The sequence below is a fragment of the Nannobrachium achirus genome (assembly GCF_963921795.1).
Source record: "Nannobrachium achirus genome assembly, chromosome: 15".
Classification (NCBI taxonomy): domain Eukaryota; kingdom Metazoa; phylum Chordata; class Actinopteri; order Myctophiformes; family Myctophidae; genus Nannobrachium; species Nannobrachium achirus.
The window spans coordinates 32,815,170-32,833,314 of NC_137822.1; the positions used below are offsets into that span (position 1 = coordinate 32,815,170).

The 18,145-nt window shown below is 43.7% G+C and overlaps 1 protein-coding gene across 1 annotated transcript in view; it reads left to right on the top strand.

Moving 5' to 3' along the window:
* Window positions 1-18,145, top strand: part of whrna (whirlin a) — a gene marked incomplete at both ends in the record, with an annotated part of 264,691 nt that overhangs the window by 226,903 nt on the left and 19,643 nt on the right. The window contains 5 exons of the mRNA XM_080742584.1: window positions 1,117-1,149; window positions 9,288-9,362; window positions 11,079-11,721; window positions 14,238-14,416; window positions 17,622-17,744. Coding sequence (XP_080598710.1) covers window positions 1,117-1,149; window positions 9,288-9,362; window positions 11,079-11,721; window positions 14,238-14,416; window positions 17,622-17,744 — 1,053 coding nt within the window. The remainder of the gene's footprint in view (window positions 1-1,116; window positions 1,150-9,287; window positions 9,363-11,078; window positions 11,722-14,237; window positions 14,417-17,621; window positions 17,745-18,145) is intronic.

Genomic DNA, 18,145 nt, shown 5'->3' on the forward strand with positions numbered 1-18,145 from the left:
TTAAAGGACAACTCCGCCCTAAATAACATCTAGGCTAACTTTCCTACTTACCGTATTAGGCCTGTGCCAAAAAATCAATTTACTATATTATCGCGATGTTAACGCCACGATTCAATTAAAGTGATTTTCAAAGTTCAGAATTCGAGGTAGGGTTAGGTAGGTAAGGGTTAGGTAAGTGAATCGTCCCAGGCCTATACCGTATATTGATCCAAAATGACTGTCCATGGGGTCTATTAGGCAGAAATTCCCCTGTTGTCCAGTTTCCCTACCAGAACCCAGCAGCTCTCATAGCAGCCTAATGCTCACCTCAAAACATGATTTATGCGATTGTGGTGGCTTGTGTGAGACAACCAATGCATGGATGTATTTGTAATTACTAGTAACACATTCATGAAAACAACACACTTTTGACCGCAACAAATGGTGTAAAAGCGATAGGCTTCTAGGCTCCACTCTATGCTGTGAGGGCTGCTGGGTTCTGCTGGGGAAACTGGACAACAGAGGCATTTCTGCCTAATAGACCCCATGGACAGTCATTTTGAATCAATATAAGTAGGAAAATGAGACAAAGACCCCTTGTGAGCTTGTAGATCGGATATAAATATTTTAAAATGTTTTTCAAAGGAGGTAAGGCGAGATATCTACATGCTGTGTGGATGAATATGCTATGTGTAAATATGTAGAGACCGCCCTTTTCTTCTTTCTCCCCCTGGAAACAACAAAGAAAATGATGGACACAGCGATGGACACATGCAACAACAATGATCCTGATGGTTCTGAGATCACAGACAACCACCACAACTAGTCCCAAGCGAACAAAGGCTATACAGTGTTGAGAAGTGGCTTTCATGTCACCGTAAATGTTTTATTTATTAGCCAACCCCACAAAAACATAATGTGGGCTTGTTTCAAAGTACTGTATTTAAATAGCTGCCAAAAATATGTGTGCGTGCTTGTGTGTGCGTTTAGGTATGTAGGCTATTCAGAGTGAGAGAGAGACATTTTTAATACATTTTGAAACATGACATACTGTATATACTTCTTTTTTTTGTACTGTATAAGACCTACCACAACATTAACTGCCCTACCCCTCCCATCCTTTATCACATGCTATAGGAAGGACTGCTGTGGCTGATAGATATAATGGAGGTAGGAATCTCTGCATAACGTGATTTGTGCACAAACACACATTCATATGTCAAGTTAAATGGTGCACATACAGTACATACACAGAAACAAACACTAGCACACATGCACGCACATGTACACATATTAATACACACTTAGAACATCACATGCACATACTGTAACACAAACATACACACACAGAGACAAATCAACATATGCACAAATCAACATCCACAAATGTGCAAATTATGCGCGCGCACACACACACACACACACACACACACACACACACACACACACACACACACACACACACACACTACACAATGTATAAAGACAAACACATACTGTATACATCAAATATCAGTGTGGTTTTGATGTGGCTTTGTTTGAAGTGAAGTTGTTTGTTTTCTGATGCATATTTTAGTGTAATGTGTTCCCACACCCCTTATTAAAGGGATAGTTCAACCCCAAAATGACTTTTTTCCTATAGATTACGATTACTCACCCCATGGAGTTCTCAATGGAGAGACAAAGTGCCTGCTTTGTTCCCTATGGAGACACAAAGAAAAACTCAAATTAGTGGCTTAGGAATGCGACAAAATGAAACAATATCCATGAATTCAAGTCTCCATGGTGTGAATAATCAATAGAAAAAAGGTCATTTTGGGGGTGAATTATGCTATGCCTTGAAGAGTGTGGCAGTAAATTAATATCTACTGTCTACAGTATACAGTATAAAGAAATCATTTATTTGAATGTAGCTTTCTAATATCCTTGTGTGCTGTATTTATATTTTTGTGACTTTTGTGTGGGTGTGCGTGTGTGCGCGTGAGTGTGTTTACTGTCCAAGTGTCCATGATCTACAGTAGCTGCTTCAAATAGTTTAGATGTTTTTGTAAACCATGTTGAGTTCACCCATTTGTTAATTACAGCAAAAGACAATAAATTGCCTTCAGCCCAGTATATGGAAGATAAATCCCTAGTTAATGTATCCATTTGTAACTCCTGAGAGTGTACAAATAGAACCAAATGGACCGTTACGGGTCCACGCTCAGAGTTAAATGGAAACTGAGGATTTTTCCTTGTATGGTCCAAGTGCAGCATCGTCAAGGATGAGGAGTTTTGCATTTTTCTGGATGTCAAACTCTATTTGTATTTTCCTTACTCACTGATATGGGCTGTCCACACCCAAGCACAAGAGCTATTGTTTTCAGTCGTTATAATTCAAGTGGAAGGCAGAGTCCACAACAATGACAGTAGTGAATAGTTATAGTTATACAGTGAAGTTTTAAGTAGAAGTAGCACAATATAAAAGTACTTTTAAAAGTAAAGTAAAAAGGCCACTATTGTATCTCATTTCACTTGAGACACAAACTAGCCTCAAAATATACTATTTTCGAATAGCTTAAGAATAAAATACGGCTAAAGGGGGTAATGTATGTTTTGTAATAATCTAAACTGCCAAGTAACTAGTAGCTAATGCTGAAGATTATTATAGTGGAGTAAAAAGTACAACATTTGCCAGATGTACTGGAGTAGAAGTACAAATATTTAAAATTAGAAATAATAAAGTAAAGAATACCTGTACCTGGTTACTTTCCCCCACACAAAGTGCTTGGTGTGAGCGACCTTCACAGACCTACATCTAACAAAGAAAACAAACAACATCCCTGTTTTTAGGCCCTCAGTTTGACAAGGAAAAACTCCAGAGAAAACCCTTGAAAAAGGGGGAAGAGGAGTTTTGAACACTCATTGTCAATGGGAGATTGTTGTATTTCTGCTGTTTACATGACGTTGATGATGTTTCACACTGTCAAACATATCAAAAATGATGGGTGGGTAATTATTTCATAGGAATCTAATCTAATGATATATCTTTGTCCTAGTGGTTATAACTATTAACACTTATGCTGCCATAGTTTTGCTGTAACCAATGTAGATTAACTGGTCCCTGAATGTGATAACGGGGCCACGGCACTCCACATGGGGGAATCGTTATCACATGTGGACGTGTTATGCATCCTATGTGTTAATACCAGTCACGGGTGACTAGTATTAATATGAATACTTATTTACATGTAAAGAGAAAAGAGAACAACCAGGTGATATGGAGGTACAAGCTGGGTTAAAATGGTACAGATGGTGATTGGTTGATTGAAGAATGTATTAGAAGTTTGTTAAAATGGTACAGATGGTGCTTCTAGGATCAACGGGTCTAAAACCTGAAAGAAGAGGAGCGATCCATCCGAGCTCTCAAAAAATTAAAGGATGAGAGGGCTGGCGTAAAATCAAGGTAATTTATTCATTACAAAAAGGTTAAAAAGATGTTAACCTTTTTGTAATTAATAAAGTACGGTACCTTGATTTTACACCAGCCCTCTCCTGCTGCGATGGATCCCTCCTCTTCTTTCACTTATTAATAAGTATTTACATATTATTACATATTAGCTAAGCAGTATGTGGTATAATTTAATACATATTAATACCAAGTAGTATTTGAGTAATACATGGAAATAATATTTTGTATTTACGTTCTCCATTGTATACTGATGATAACCCACTGCTAGTTTCTGGTTAGCAACATAACGGTTTGGGTTGAAATTGTGGGCGAAACGTGTTGCTGATCACTGGCAACCGAGAGGTTGAGAGATATCGTGTTGTGCCACAGCGGCATCAACACCCATAGCCATGATAAAATCGCAATATACTCTCATGGGTTATTGCTTAAATAACTAACACACACACACACACGCGCGCACGCACGCATGCACGCACGCACGCACGCACGCACGCACGCACGCACGCACGCACGCACACACACACACACACACACACACACATCAAGGCTGACAGAGATAAGAAGATGAGCTTTTGGGCATGCGTGTATGTACAGTATGCATGTGTGCATTTTTGTGTGTGCCGACTGTGCACGTATGTTGGTGTGTGTCTTTGTGTGCATATGCTAATCGTCTCTGTCGGGTGGAATCCTCATACTGTATGTCCAAAACCTTTCATTCAAAAATAGCTAAAATGATAGCAGGTCGTCGAAACGCGGCGTGGCGAGGTGCGCCACGTTTTGAGCTTGCAGATCTGCCATATCTTTGGATGCTTTTGTGTGACGCTGTAGTGTGATCCAAGTATAGGGCATTCATTTACGAAAAAGCACAACAAGTTCGTCGTCGTTGGGTGAAAACCTTGCATGTCCAAAACCGTTCGCTTTGCATTTGTCATTTTAAAAATGATTTAAACTAGTGAAAACAGCCGATCTACAAGCACACAACGCCTCGCACCGCGAGGCGTTGTGTGCTTGTAGATCGGCTGTTTTCACTACTTTTGTGTGACGGCCTTGTTACTTTGCGAGAAAAAAAAATACAAATTTGAAACTTGGAGATACAAGGTTTCTGTCCGACAGTGACGATATATGTACATTATAGAATATGGAGATAAGAGGTCTCTACCCGACAACAAAGTTATGCATTGTGCGTATCCATTTATTCATGCTACTTTTTCTCTGCGTGCGTGCGTGCGTGCGTGCGTGCGTGCGTGCGTGCGTGCGTGCGTGCGTGCGTGCGTGCGTGCGTGTGTGTGTGCGTGCGTGCGTGCGTGTGTTTGATTCTGTGTTGTTTTGGTCCCACGGGTGACTGACTGCCTCTGCTGCTGTGTGAGGGAGATTAGAGAGCTGGGTGAGTTTTCGAGTATAGGAGAAAAAAAACACTAGATTTATGAACTAAAAGCCAGTCACTGTACATAGTAGTCATCCGCTTAAGCCTTATACACTGAAAATAACAGACCTATAAGCTCACAACGCATCGCCATGCAACGTGTCGTGAGCTTGTAGATCTGCTATACATGGTGCGTTATATCAGCAGAGTATCAATTATTAGGCCATACCAATGTAAGCACAGTACACTACTGACGACTCACCCAGACAGTGGTGTAAAGTAACTAAATACATTTACCTAAGTGCAGTTTTGAGGTATTTGTTCTTTACTTGAGTATTTCCAATTTCTAATACTTTTACTTCTACTCCACTACTCTCTCCCGAGACAAATATTGGACTCTTACTCCACTACAATTATTTGACAACTTTAGTTACCAATTATTTTGCAGATATAAATGATTATATTATAAAACTTACATTAACCACTTCATCCCTAGTTCATACATAGGCTATTTGAAAATAGGCGATCTACAAGCTCACAACACGTTGCGATGCAACACGCTGTGAGCTTGTAGATCTGTACACTACTGACGACTCACCCAGACAGTGACGTAAAGTAACTAAATACATTTACTTAAGTACAGTACTTAAGTACAGTTTTGAGGTATTTGTACTTTACTTGAGTATTTCCAATTTCCAATACTTTTACTTCTACTCCACTACTCTCTCTGAGACAAATATTGTACTTTTACTCCACTACAATTATTTGACAACTTTAGTTACTAGTTAGTTTGCAGATATACATTATTATATTATAAAACATACATTAACCACTTCAGCCCTATTTTAAACATAGGCCATCTGAAAATAGACAATCTACAAGCTCACAACGTGTCGAGGTGCAAAACATTGGGAGCTTCTAGATCTGCTATTTTCAAACATCTTTGTATTTTTACTTTTGCCACTAAGTACTTTTTGATGCCAATCCTTTTGTACTTTTACTCAAGTACATTTTGAATTCCAGACTTTTACTTCTAAGTAACGGATGATTTCTATATTGCAATATTGATACTTTTAAGTAAAAAATGTGAGTACTTTTCCCACCACTGCACATGACGGACACATGGTATACAAACAGTGTACCGTACACATCCAGAAAGTATAGATGGATGCTCACCGGGAGTCATCCATACCCCAGCTGTAATCAACTGTCAATCTGCTGATTGTTACTTCCCAATTAGTCATGCTTTTCTACACTCTCTGTCTCAATCACAACTCATTCCCACAACAAGGCAGTCCATTTAAATATGGCTCCCTCCTACACTGGATCTCTGCTATTCAATTCCTGTCACACATAACAGACAAGCAAGCTTTGCTGCTGGCAAGGGGCTATCAATTCTTACCCATTTCTTTATATATACATTTTATATATATTTTTAATCAGTTGTTAACTGACCACAGATTTGATCTAAAAGTTTGAAAGACATATTTTTCATTTTCATTATATTTCAGCTCCTCTTTAACTCATTCAATGCAGTAAATACATACAGTACATAATAAGACTTCTCAGGGCGACAAGCGGCCTCCCCCTAAAGGGCAAGGTCGCGCCATGTCTTTGCCATCTGGCCAAACAAGTAGGTCGGGAGTGGCTTATTGTCGGTATCAGCCGGTAACACGCGGGAGTCTGTCCCCGTTACAATGCGCTAGACCCCTGGGAGATGGACTGCTGAGGTGGAGCGCCACACCTACCATCAGCTCCCAGTACTTGCCGCACGACTTGCCAAGCCGTGCTACTCATACGCTGAGTTGGCGGTGCCCGGAATCGAACCCATGACCTTGCGGTACAAAGGCGAGAGCTCTACCGACTGAGCTACCCGGGCACTTCCGATATACATCATCTGGCCAGTGATGTATATCGGACCAGTTACCCATATATGGAGACCCCTGGTACCCATATATGGAGATCCATGTACTGTAAATGGAGATATGCTGTGAGAGTCCAAACATGCTTACTCGGTTATTTGTTATGTGAAAGTCCTATATGACGTCTATGACATCTGACATCATACATAAAATCTATGGGCATAAATTTTATGCCCATACATGGAGATCCCTGTCTGTAGAACCAACCACACAGATATGGGCTGTCTTGGCCATCTGTCTTGGCCATATTTGGATTCTGTTAGTGTAGTATGTGGCTGATGTGGCCTCAATATAATGGGCATTCCCATATGAAGTTAGATATGGGCTTATATTGATCACATCAGGGAACTCCATATATGGGCATAAAAAGGATTATGTTATTGTGGTAGTGTGGTTCCCCTGACATCACAGTGATGTCAGAGCGGCAAACCCATTCTGTTAGAGTGGTTCCCCTGACATCACAGTGATGTCAGAGCGGCAAACCCATTCTGTTAGAGTGGTTCCCCTGACATCACAGTGATGTCAGAGCGGCAAACCCATTCTGTTAAAGTGGTTCCCCTGACATCACAGTAATGTCAGAGTGACAAACCCATAAGACTGTAAAACAGTGTACACCTCCAGACAGACAGGCAGACAGAGTCAGCATGTGCGCCATTTCACATTTCACATACTAAACTTCGGTTGCAGCCAACCACTGCCGCTGATTTGCAGCTTTTCTTACCTTTTTTACAACGCCTTTGGGGGTCTGGACTTATAAAAAAAAGGTGTCAATAAGAAATTGTTGGCAGACAATGAGTTAAGAATGGTAAAGTGAGGAATTGTGAATATTGGTGGAATAATGGGTGAATATGTGGAGTTTCCAGGAGGCTTGCTCAACCAGGAGTCTCAGGCGTATAGGTCGTCGTGCATCGTTGTCACTGGGATGGTGGCACGAAAGACACAGAGGCTTCTGGGTCCTTTGGGTTGTGTTTAAGTAGCACCGATCATGATTGGCGTGTGAGGAGGAGAAATGGCGCCATTCTCCGCCTCCGGGACATCAGTTATCCCAGCTCTCATCATTTATTAGAGCTGAATAGATGGGCCTTTTCTTTAGTTTAAGACTCAAGAGTTTAATGAAGGGCGGTGCTGCTCTCCTACTCTGAAAGCACTCAATATAGTCTGCAGCTAATCGTCTCCTCTCGATCATGACAGCAGGAACGGCCCACCAAAAATCCAGAGCCATGGATTCCATTGATGCTATGCTACGCAACGGCATGTGCCCTTTTCCTCAAGAAGATATAATGGCTGACGCGTGTGTGCGTGCGGGCAAGTCAGCGTATGCGTATGCGACTATGCGCGCTCGTTGTCTACAATTGGGTGTGCGTGTGTGTGTGGCTTTCTGCCAGCCTTGCGCATCGTAGAGCCCCAAGCTCTGAGTTTGACAACGAAATGGTAAAAAAAAATATCGACCTCTCTGCTCGGAGAGATGGAACACCGACTGAAACTAATTTGCACCTGACATTTGTTTTTCGAATAATACAAGAAAAAAACATATGTGTGTTTAACATCCGGTAAACAAGTATTCGCCCTGTCTCTTCTGATCAATCTGTCTCTGTCTCTCTGTCTGCCTCCCTCGTGCCCTTTCATTACCTTTCCTTCTCCTCTCCTCTTTATATTTACCTTGTGCTGACTCCATCCCTGTCTCTCTCTCTCCCCGCCTGTCTTCCTGCCTCCCTGTCTCTCTACCTCACTGGTTCTCAACCTTTTCGGGCCGTGACCCCCCAAAATACTCATATTTTAACTGGGGACCCCCCCACCCTGACAAGCACTTGGAGTTGTAAGAGTTGAGGCATTACATTTGGTTAAATCGGTACATTTCGTTAAATAGCCAGCATGCTCACAACTCCTCGCGTTGTGAGCATGTAGATTGGCAATTTTCACAATTTCTGGACAATTTGGCCAAATATTAGAATTAATATTTGGCCAAATTGAATTAAAAAGATCTTAAAGGTCCTTAAATTGTCGCTATAGAAATGTGCAGATACCCTGTATACACTTAAACTGTACATTATGTTGGTTTGTTTACTGTTGAATGAGAAAACATTGTTAAACATTAAGCTAATCATCTGGGCCCCCCTCCCCCTAAATCATTTGGGGACCGTCCCAACCCACAGGTTTCATGGACGGATTAACCCCCGCAAGGGCCCCTGGCCGTTAATTTCTTAGGGCCCCCCCCCGCCCTCCACCATAACCACCCCTCCCTCCCGACCCGCAACTACCCAGCTCGGATTTTAAGCCATGATGATCATCTGTAGGCCAAGAAAGCACCTGTAGACAACAGAGGAGAGGCCCACACATTTGATTTTTAATTAACATATACATTTAATTTTAGTAAATTGTCAATGACCACGCGGCCCAGTTCCCCCAAGGGCCCCTGAGAGCCAAGGGCCCCTGGCAACGGCCCCACCGGCCCAATGGATAATCCACTGCTCTACCTCATCCCTGTCTTCTCCCTCCCTCTCTGTACATCCCTCTCTCCCTGTCTGTCTCTGTCTCTCCCTCCCTCCCTCCCTCCCTTTCTCCCTCTCCTCAGAATGACAGCGTGGTGGAGAGTAACGGGGAGGATCCTTCCGAGAGTTTGGACACGCTGCTTCCTGACATCTCTCTGGTGAGAAGCGGCACTCGCAGTCGCAGCCCCCCCCCCCCCCCCCCCCCAACCTGAGCCTGATTGAGATGGACACACCACAGCACCTGGAGGAGAGGAATGGATGGGGGGAGGGGGGAGAGAGAGAGGGAGAGAGAGAGAACGAGAAATGGCAATTGGGAGAGGAGAGAAGGAAGGGCAGAGGCGTCAATTGGGTATGGCAGGGTATGGCAGCTGCCATACCTTGGCTCCAGGGGGGAAAAATAAAACGTTCTTCTTAAAATAAATTCACGGATGTCTCTATGGCTAGCCACCTTGATTATTCTGTTATTTAATCACTTTAAACAAACTACAAAGCAAATTAGAACAAAATGATCGCTTTCACCATGTATTATATTCTCCACAACACTTGTATCCCCATATCTTGACAAATAGTTTTTATTCCCCGGTTCAGTAGATCAGCACAGGTGCAATGTATTATTGTTAATTAGCAGCAGTGGCACATTTTCCCCAAGTATGGCAGACAGTTATTTACTTGTGACTGCAGTAAAATAATACTATCTACTACTTACTACAGGTATCTACTACCTGTTGCTAAGGTATGGCAACATGACTGGTGTCTTGCACGCGCGCCTCAAGACACCAGTCATGTTGCCATACCTTAGCTTTTGCTGAACTGACGCCACTGAGAGAAGGAGTGGACGTAAGGTGCCGGTAAAGAGAATAGGATGAGGAATGGAGGGAGTGAGCGAGAGAGAAGCGTGCAGGGAGGGATTGACAGAGAGGCTGCAGAATGGAGGAAAGAGGGGAATGATGGGAAATAGTGATGGATGGAAGAACGAGAGACAGACAGAGAGAGAGAAAGCGAGCAGAGGGAGAGGGACAGAGATGGATGGCTCTGGATTCAAGGCATGTCATTGTGTCGTGGCAGAGGTGATGGAGACTCGCCTTAAGGTGGCAGCAGGAGGAAGCAAGGCACTGTGGCACTTTAGCCTTCCCTTATCTCTCCATCCCTCTGTGTGGAAACATGTGGCACACAAACACACACACACACGCACACACACACACACACACACGAACACACACACACACACGGTCTACAATTCTCTTCCTTCCCTTTAAATCTCTGTAACAAAGCGGAAGAGAGAAAAGAAAAATATATGTTTGACTTTTCAAAGCAAACTGGAAAATAGTTTTGGACAAGAGGGAAAGGACCTTTTAGTCTGGCATCAAAATAGACTTAGATATAATTATCCCTCTCTCTCTCTTTCTTTCTATCTTTCTTTCTTTCTTTTCCATCCCAACTCACTCCATCCACTCCATACACCGGTATGTCGCTCATATGTCTCAGTGTTTTGCCATTCCACCACTGGGTTCTTTTTATTTGGTTCAGTCCACCTTGTCCAGTGACCACAGGAACCCGGCGGAATGGAAGCCGCCGACTGGCACCGCATCCAGCAGCTGTGGAATTTCAATATGCTGGGGAGATGTGTAGAGATGTGCAAGTATTTTCAGCTGGCGAAATGTGTGTGCGAGTGCGAGTGCGACTGCGTGTGTGTGTGTGTGTGTGTGACAACAAAAGACAGACAAGAGGAAGAGTGAGAGAAAACAGACTGTGTGACAGAGTGTGTGAAAGTGAACTCATGTGGAACCTTGAAATGTATTTTCACGATATATGGTCTTTATTGTGCTGAAAGTGTATTACACACAACGTGTCTCTGTATTCCTCTGGCTTTTTAGGATGACGTAAACTCTACCGCGGCCGAGTCTCCCCCGTCCTTCAAGCCTCCACCCCCGCCAGCGGGGTTGCAGAGGCGCCCCACCCGGCGAGACAAACAGCTCAACAAGCGGCCCTCGTCCGAGTCCTCCCACTCGGGCCTGTACTTCACCGCCCCGGCCTCCTCGGCCGCTCGCACCAACCACCACCACCACCGCCACAAAGACCCCGAACACTACGACTCCTCCCCCTCCTCCTCCCTCCCCCGCCACAGAGAACCCTCTAGGGACCCCTCATCCATCTACGCCACGCCCCGAAAGAAAGGGCACGCCATGGCGCCCACGGGGCTCTCCATGGTCACCCAGCAGCCCATAGGTCCTTTCCCCAGGGTGCAGTCCCCGACCAGAGGAGCTGCCGCCACCGCCAGGCACGTAGCCACGTCCCCCGAGCCTCCCCCCCCTCCCCCGCTCCCCGCGCCTCCTCCTCCCCCTCCCGCCGGGCCCCCTCCCCCTCCTCCCCCGGCGCCCAAGGCTTCTCCTCCTCACCACGCCTCCTCCTCTTCCTCGCCGGGGTCTAAACAGCAGCAGCAGTTCGTCATGGTGGAGGTGCACAGGACCAACGCCGAGCCCGACGTCAACGAGGTGCGCCATCTGCCCCACGCCCGAGGTGAGAGGTCGTACAGGGAATAAGCGTTGGGAATAAGTACTTAAATGTTTTACTTAAAGACCAGCTGACACGGCCAAAACAGCTAATTAAGGCTATCAAATTAGCATCATTTTTTAATGATTGTGCCCCCATGTTAAATTACCCAATCAAATTAATTTATTGTAGTTACTGTACTGAAAGTAGTACTTTCTGTACAGTAACTGCAATACATTGATTTGATTGGCTAATATGGGGGGAGGGGGCGGTTTTGAGCGCTGAGCATTATCTTGAGAAACGAACCCAACATAACCGTGAAGGAGGAGAACAAATGCGACTTCATAAACCGAATTTTAAAACAAGCAGTTCTAGGGGTAAAAATGTTATAGAATCTGCTATAGAATACACCCTAACCGTGTACAAAGTACAAGTCTTCTACCAAAAAGGCGTCAGATATTAACGACGGTCCAACGTTCCCCTCCTCCCTAGCTCTGAAGTCCGGAATTCGAAATTTTCTTGAGATACATACATAATGGAATACATGTAATTCTAGGGGTCCTTGATATGAAAAAGTTTGAGAACCACTGATGTAGAAAGAATTGGGTCAAAAATATTCAAAGATGTTCACGATTTTTGTGAGCTTGTATATCGGCTATTCTTCAATAGTTAGAGCATAAAATAATGGTTGAAGTAATAATGCGTAATAATGCGTTCCTGGTCTAATTTGGGTTAAAGGTGTTCATGAGAAATGTACAAACGTACAAACGTACTGGCATCAAAATGTACCAAAAGTAGAAAGTGCTAATTTTGCAGAATGTCCCATTTCACAAGTTTTCAAATGTATAAAATGTACACAAATCTGCAGCATAACACTGTGCCTGCATTTGGGAACCACTGCTCCGTGCCAGCACTTGTTTTAAATGCAGCAGCCGTTAGTTCAGTACATTTATTTAAACCATGTTTTCAAGCTAATTTCACCCATTATTGAAACGGCACAGAATTAAATCTTTTTCCAAATACTATATTGATTTGTTCCCTCCAGACTAAATTACAGATGGATTAATTTCTTGAGGTGAACATTGTTTTGTGCCCTGTGTGCAACTTGAGAAGACTTATTTCTCTGCAAAGTCGCGGGTTGTGACTGTTTTTTAGCTTGTTTCCAAAGTTTAGTTGCTTATTTGGGCTTTCTTCCTACAGTTTACAGTTTAGGCATTTAGCAGACGCTTTTAATCCAAAGCGACTTACAATAAGCTGATAAAACATCACAATAATAAACAAGATAATATGTCAGTACATCAACAGCAATATAACAAATGCAAATGAATATCTATATAGAAAACAATATAATCAAGAAAAAAAGGTTCTAAAAAACCTAAAAACAAATGCTAACTAGCTTCATGTATGGTCATTGAGTGTTTCAGTAGTGCTAAGGGTTTAGGTGGAGTCTGAAAAGGTGAGTCTTCAGTCCATGGCGAAAGCTAGCGAGTGAGTCCGTTGGTCTAATAAGTGCGTCAGGGAGTTTATTCCACAACTTTGGGGCCAGGAGGGCAAACTGTCTCGGACGAGTGGATTTTTGCCCTGGGGTTTTTAGCGAGGGTTCTGTCAGCGTCCCTGTGTTGGCTGATCTAAGTGAACGGACGTTCTCAAACTTTGTCATGTCAAGGACCCTCAAATTAATATGTAATGTATTTGTCCACGGACCCCACCATCCATCATAGTTTGTGCCAGGGGGGAACCCCATACAAGATTTGTGTTTGTTCAAGTTTTTCAAGATTAAAAGAATATATGTATATCGCCGTTTGTCGTGTGGAAACCTTGTATGTCCAAAACCGGTTGTTTTGTATTTATAATTTTAAAAATAATTAAAAATAATGAAAATAGTCAATTGACAAGCACACAACGCCTCGCGTTGCGAGGAGTTGTGTGCTTGTAGATTGGCTATTTTCACTAGTTTTGTACAGTCTTGTATGATGAAGCAGGGTCTTTACTTAACAAAAAAACGTACACATTTGAAACTTGGAGATAGGTTTCTGCCAGTGATGATATAATGTAACATATTGTCGTTGTCGGGCGGAAACCTTGTATCACCAAGTTTCTAATTTGTATGTTTTTTTCACCAAGTAATGCCCTGCTTCATCCTACAAGGCTGTCGGACAAAAGTAGTGAAAACAGCCGATCTACAAGCACACAACGCCTCGCGGTGCGAGGCGTTGTGTGCTTGTAGATCGTCTGTTTTCACTAGTTTAAATCATTTTTAAAATGATCAATGCAAAAAGAACGGTTTTGGACATACAAGGTTTCCACCCGACAACGACGATATATACAGTATACCTGTATACTGTAGGGTTAAAGTAGTTAAACTGATGTTGATGCTATTTCTGAACATGTTTGAAAAATCTTACCATAACACAGCCTAGTAGTCGCTTCTTTTGGGCTTGTTTTCTGTAGACCTGTCCGCTGGGTTTCTCTCACAAAATGTGCCAAATAACACACTGTCCCTGAGCTGCTGCCTGTCTCCCTGTCCCTGCTCCTCCCCTCAGGAGGCACACTGTCCCAGCTCTCTGACAGTGGCCAGACTCTCAGCGAGGACAGCGGCGTGGACATCGCTGACTCAGGAGGACACGCCAACAAGGACAGCAGCCCCCATGCCGCACGCACACGCCCTCCTCCGCCAGACCCCCAGAGGGGCGGAGGCACGGGGGATGCCCCCGCCAAACCGGTGAGGGGGCTATTTGTGCCGACGCAAAGGAAAATAAGATGGATGGATTGATGGATGAATGGGTGACCTGGCTTGATTGAATGGATCAGAGTCAAAGTCAATGTCAAGGACCCCCAAATTGACAATAATTAGCCCGCGGACCCCCATTTGAAAAGATATGCCAGGGACCCCATAAGAGAAGATTTCTACGGCTCTAGCGGACAGTGATTCCCAACCATTTTAATGTCAAGGACCCCCATTTTGACATGCATTAGGCTACGGACCCCCATTTCTATATTTGAAACCCCACTTTATATTGTAAAAACAAATGTTAATTTGTCTCGTAGAGTGTACATACATATCTCTGAGTTACATACCCATAAGGGTCCATTTGGTTCCTAACTATCATTTAGCAGGGGACCCCCTGGAACTCGCTCAAGGACCCCCGGGGGTCTCCAGACCCCACTTTGAGAACCAATGTACTGGAGCACTCGACTGGTCTGCCCCACCAACTGCACGTTTTTTCTTTTATTGTTTCGAAGGGTTGAATAACGTTTCGACTTTCGTCTTCCTCGCCATCAAACAGGACTCTGTGGAAGACGGAAGTCAAAGCGTCAGTCACCCCTGCAAAACAATATGAAACGTGCGGACCAGTCGAGTGCTCCAGTATTTCATTTGGGTAGTCTGTCTGTCCTGAAGTGCCCAGGTATTATTGTATTTTATCTGCTGCAAGTTGTCCCTGTTCTACCTTCTGCTGGCTGAAGCTCGACTTCTCTTTACCTCAGGGACATGCTGGGCCCCTGATTCATCCCGGGAAAAAGAGTTGGAGAGGCCCTCATTGCGTTATAGAGAGATCTCGCTATTGCGTTATAGAGAGATCTCGCTATAGCGCTGCTGCTTCTCAAAGAAGTGACAAGCCAGTTGGCCAATTACTGCACATGAGTTATATTTCGTCGTTGTCGGGTGGAAACCTTGTATGTTCAAAACCGTTTGTTTTGTATTTATCATTAAACAGCCGATCTACAAGCAGCCGATCTACTGCACACAACGCCTCGCACCACGAGGCGTTGTGTGCTTGTAGATCTGCTGTTTTCACTACTTTTGTGCAACAGCCTTGTATGATGAAGCAGTGCTTTGCTTTGCGAAAAAATGTATACATTTGAAACTTGGAGATACAAGGTTTCTGCCTGACAGTGACGATTTACTTGGTTGGCCGCCCAGCCCCCAAAATGGAACGAAGGCCGACATTTTATTTAAATTGTTTTTCCTAATGGCCGGCATGGCCGGGTTGGACATTCCCAGCCGTTCGGGAGTTGTCCCGCTTTTACCAATGGCCAGCACGTCCCTGCCTATAAGAGTGTGTGTGTGTGTGTGTGTGTGTGTGTGTGTGTGTGTGTGTGTGTGTGTGTGTGTGTGTGTGTGTGTGTGTGTGTGTGTGTGTGTGTGTGTGTGTGTGTGTGTGTGTGTGTGTGTGTGTGTGTGTGTGTCTGCGTGTGTCTGCGTGTATGTGTGAGAGCGAGAGAGAATTAGTTTTGTCTCCAGTCCAGCGCTTGTCCTTAAGGCTGTCCTCAAAGCTAACTGTGGTCTCCTGTTCTCTCCCCCTCCTGTGTCACGCAGACTGACTCCCGTCTTACACCCATCAATCTGTTTATTTTTTCCCTCATTTTCCATTCATTGATTCAGTCACTTGTTCATCCATTGTATCACCCCACCACCACAATGCACCCTAGACAGGCTGGCGGGTCCTTCCCTGGTTCTTTATTGATTGATGGAAGTGCGTTATGTTGGCCACAAAGTTAAAGGTGGGACAGGGAGGGGGGAATTTAAAAGCAAGGGGTAGGGTACCCAGGATTCACCAGTTTGAATCCCATTCTGACCTCAATTGCTCGCTCAGTGGCCACTAGTGATTAAGAACAATATTTTGGGGGGTTGGGGTACAACAATCCATATGGTTTTGTCGGGTGGAAACCGTTTGTTTTGTATTCATCATGTTAAAAATGATCTAAAATAGTGAAAAGAGACGATCTACAATCATTTTGTGTGACAGTCTTCTGTGCTTTACGATAAAACATACACATTTGAAACTTGGAGATACAAGGTTTCTGCCCGACAGTGACAATATGTTTTATATCCTCTCCCGATGGAGAGGGTTAATTTGCAACTGTAACACCCAGGATTCAAACCCAGGTATCCTGTGTGGGAAACCAAACATGATACTGCTGCTCATCCAAGTGGGAATCCACTCTTGGCCATGCAGTGAGGGCTTATGAGCTTCTGACGGGGCTACTTGTCAACCAGTAGGTCTCCCAACTGACTACAGGGTACAAGCTTCTCAGTGGACATGTAGGGACACCACCTCCAACCACTGCTGTTGTGCTTTTTATATTGCATTGATATACTCTACCATACCGATAGGTTCAAATACAAAGGTATAGGGAAGTAGAATAAGAGCTAATTAAAATCATTATATTGATTTATGAAAATGGTCACACCCAGCCAAAGGCTAATTACATTTTTAAAGGTGTTCATGAAACTTTTGCTGCAGTATCTGCTAACTTAGTTGTAACCATGATATTGATGAATATGCTTTTCCATACGGCAAAACCCCAGATATTAGTTTATCTCTGTGTGCAAATGTAACCAAATGGAGCTGTAGGGGTATTTATTTACTTAGAGGATCTTACTGTGCAAATCGTCTTTACAAAGTTTACTTTGCTTTGTCGGCGTAAAAAGAAGAAACATCAAAGTTTGGGGACTTTAGAAACACACTGCTCAATTGAATTGAGCAGTGTGTTTATGCTCAACGAATACCCTTCTCTAGTTCATCAAAGGTTAACAGACAACTTAGAGGGACCATTGTGCAGCAAACAAAGCATGCGTATATACGGTATATAGAATATTATCCCTGCACTGTATGTAAATATCGTCACTGTCGGGCAGAAACCTCGTATCTCCAAGTTTCAAATGTGTATGTTTTTTCGTAAAGTAAAGCCCTGCTTCATCATACAAGGCCGTTGCACAAAAGTAGTGAAAACAGCAGATCTACAAGCACACCCCACGCATCGCGGTGCGAGGCGTTGTGTGCTTGTAGATCGGCTGTTTTCACTAGTTTAGTTCATTTTTTAAATGATAAATACAAAGTGAACGGTTTTGGACATACAAGGTTTTCACCCGACAACGACGATATGCTCAATCGAATAAATCCTCCCTCTTTCTCTCTCTCTAGCCGGGGCTTTTGGAGCCCACTTCCACACTAGTGAGAGTGGCAAAGAGTGCCAGCACCCTGGGCATTGCCATCGAGGGAGGCGCCAACACTCGCCAGCCTCTGCCACGGATTGTCACCATACAGGTGGGTGAAGAACAACACAAAACAATAATCACACTCCAATCCCTATACAGCATCCTCATCAGTGTTCCATTGTGTTCCATTTTTCAATTTGTCAAAACGTTCTCTTTGTGTGTATTGTTAGCTTTGTTCTCTGCCACCGCTGCCACGTGCCCACCACCATACAGGTGGGATTTGACTCTCGTCCAACCTTTTTTTTGGGGGGTAGAAGAAATATGCAGCTCAACTCAGCTCAGCTCCTGCTATTGTTCATCTTTCAGAGCTGATTACAGCCTTTAATGGCCTCCATCGAAAGGCTCAGCTATCTAGAGATTCTGACAATGCATAGGCAATTAGATTATTCCTGTGCGCAGCAGCTACCATAATGTGCTATTGGCTTTTCGGGTACATAGGGATAAAGAGAA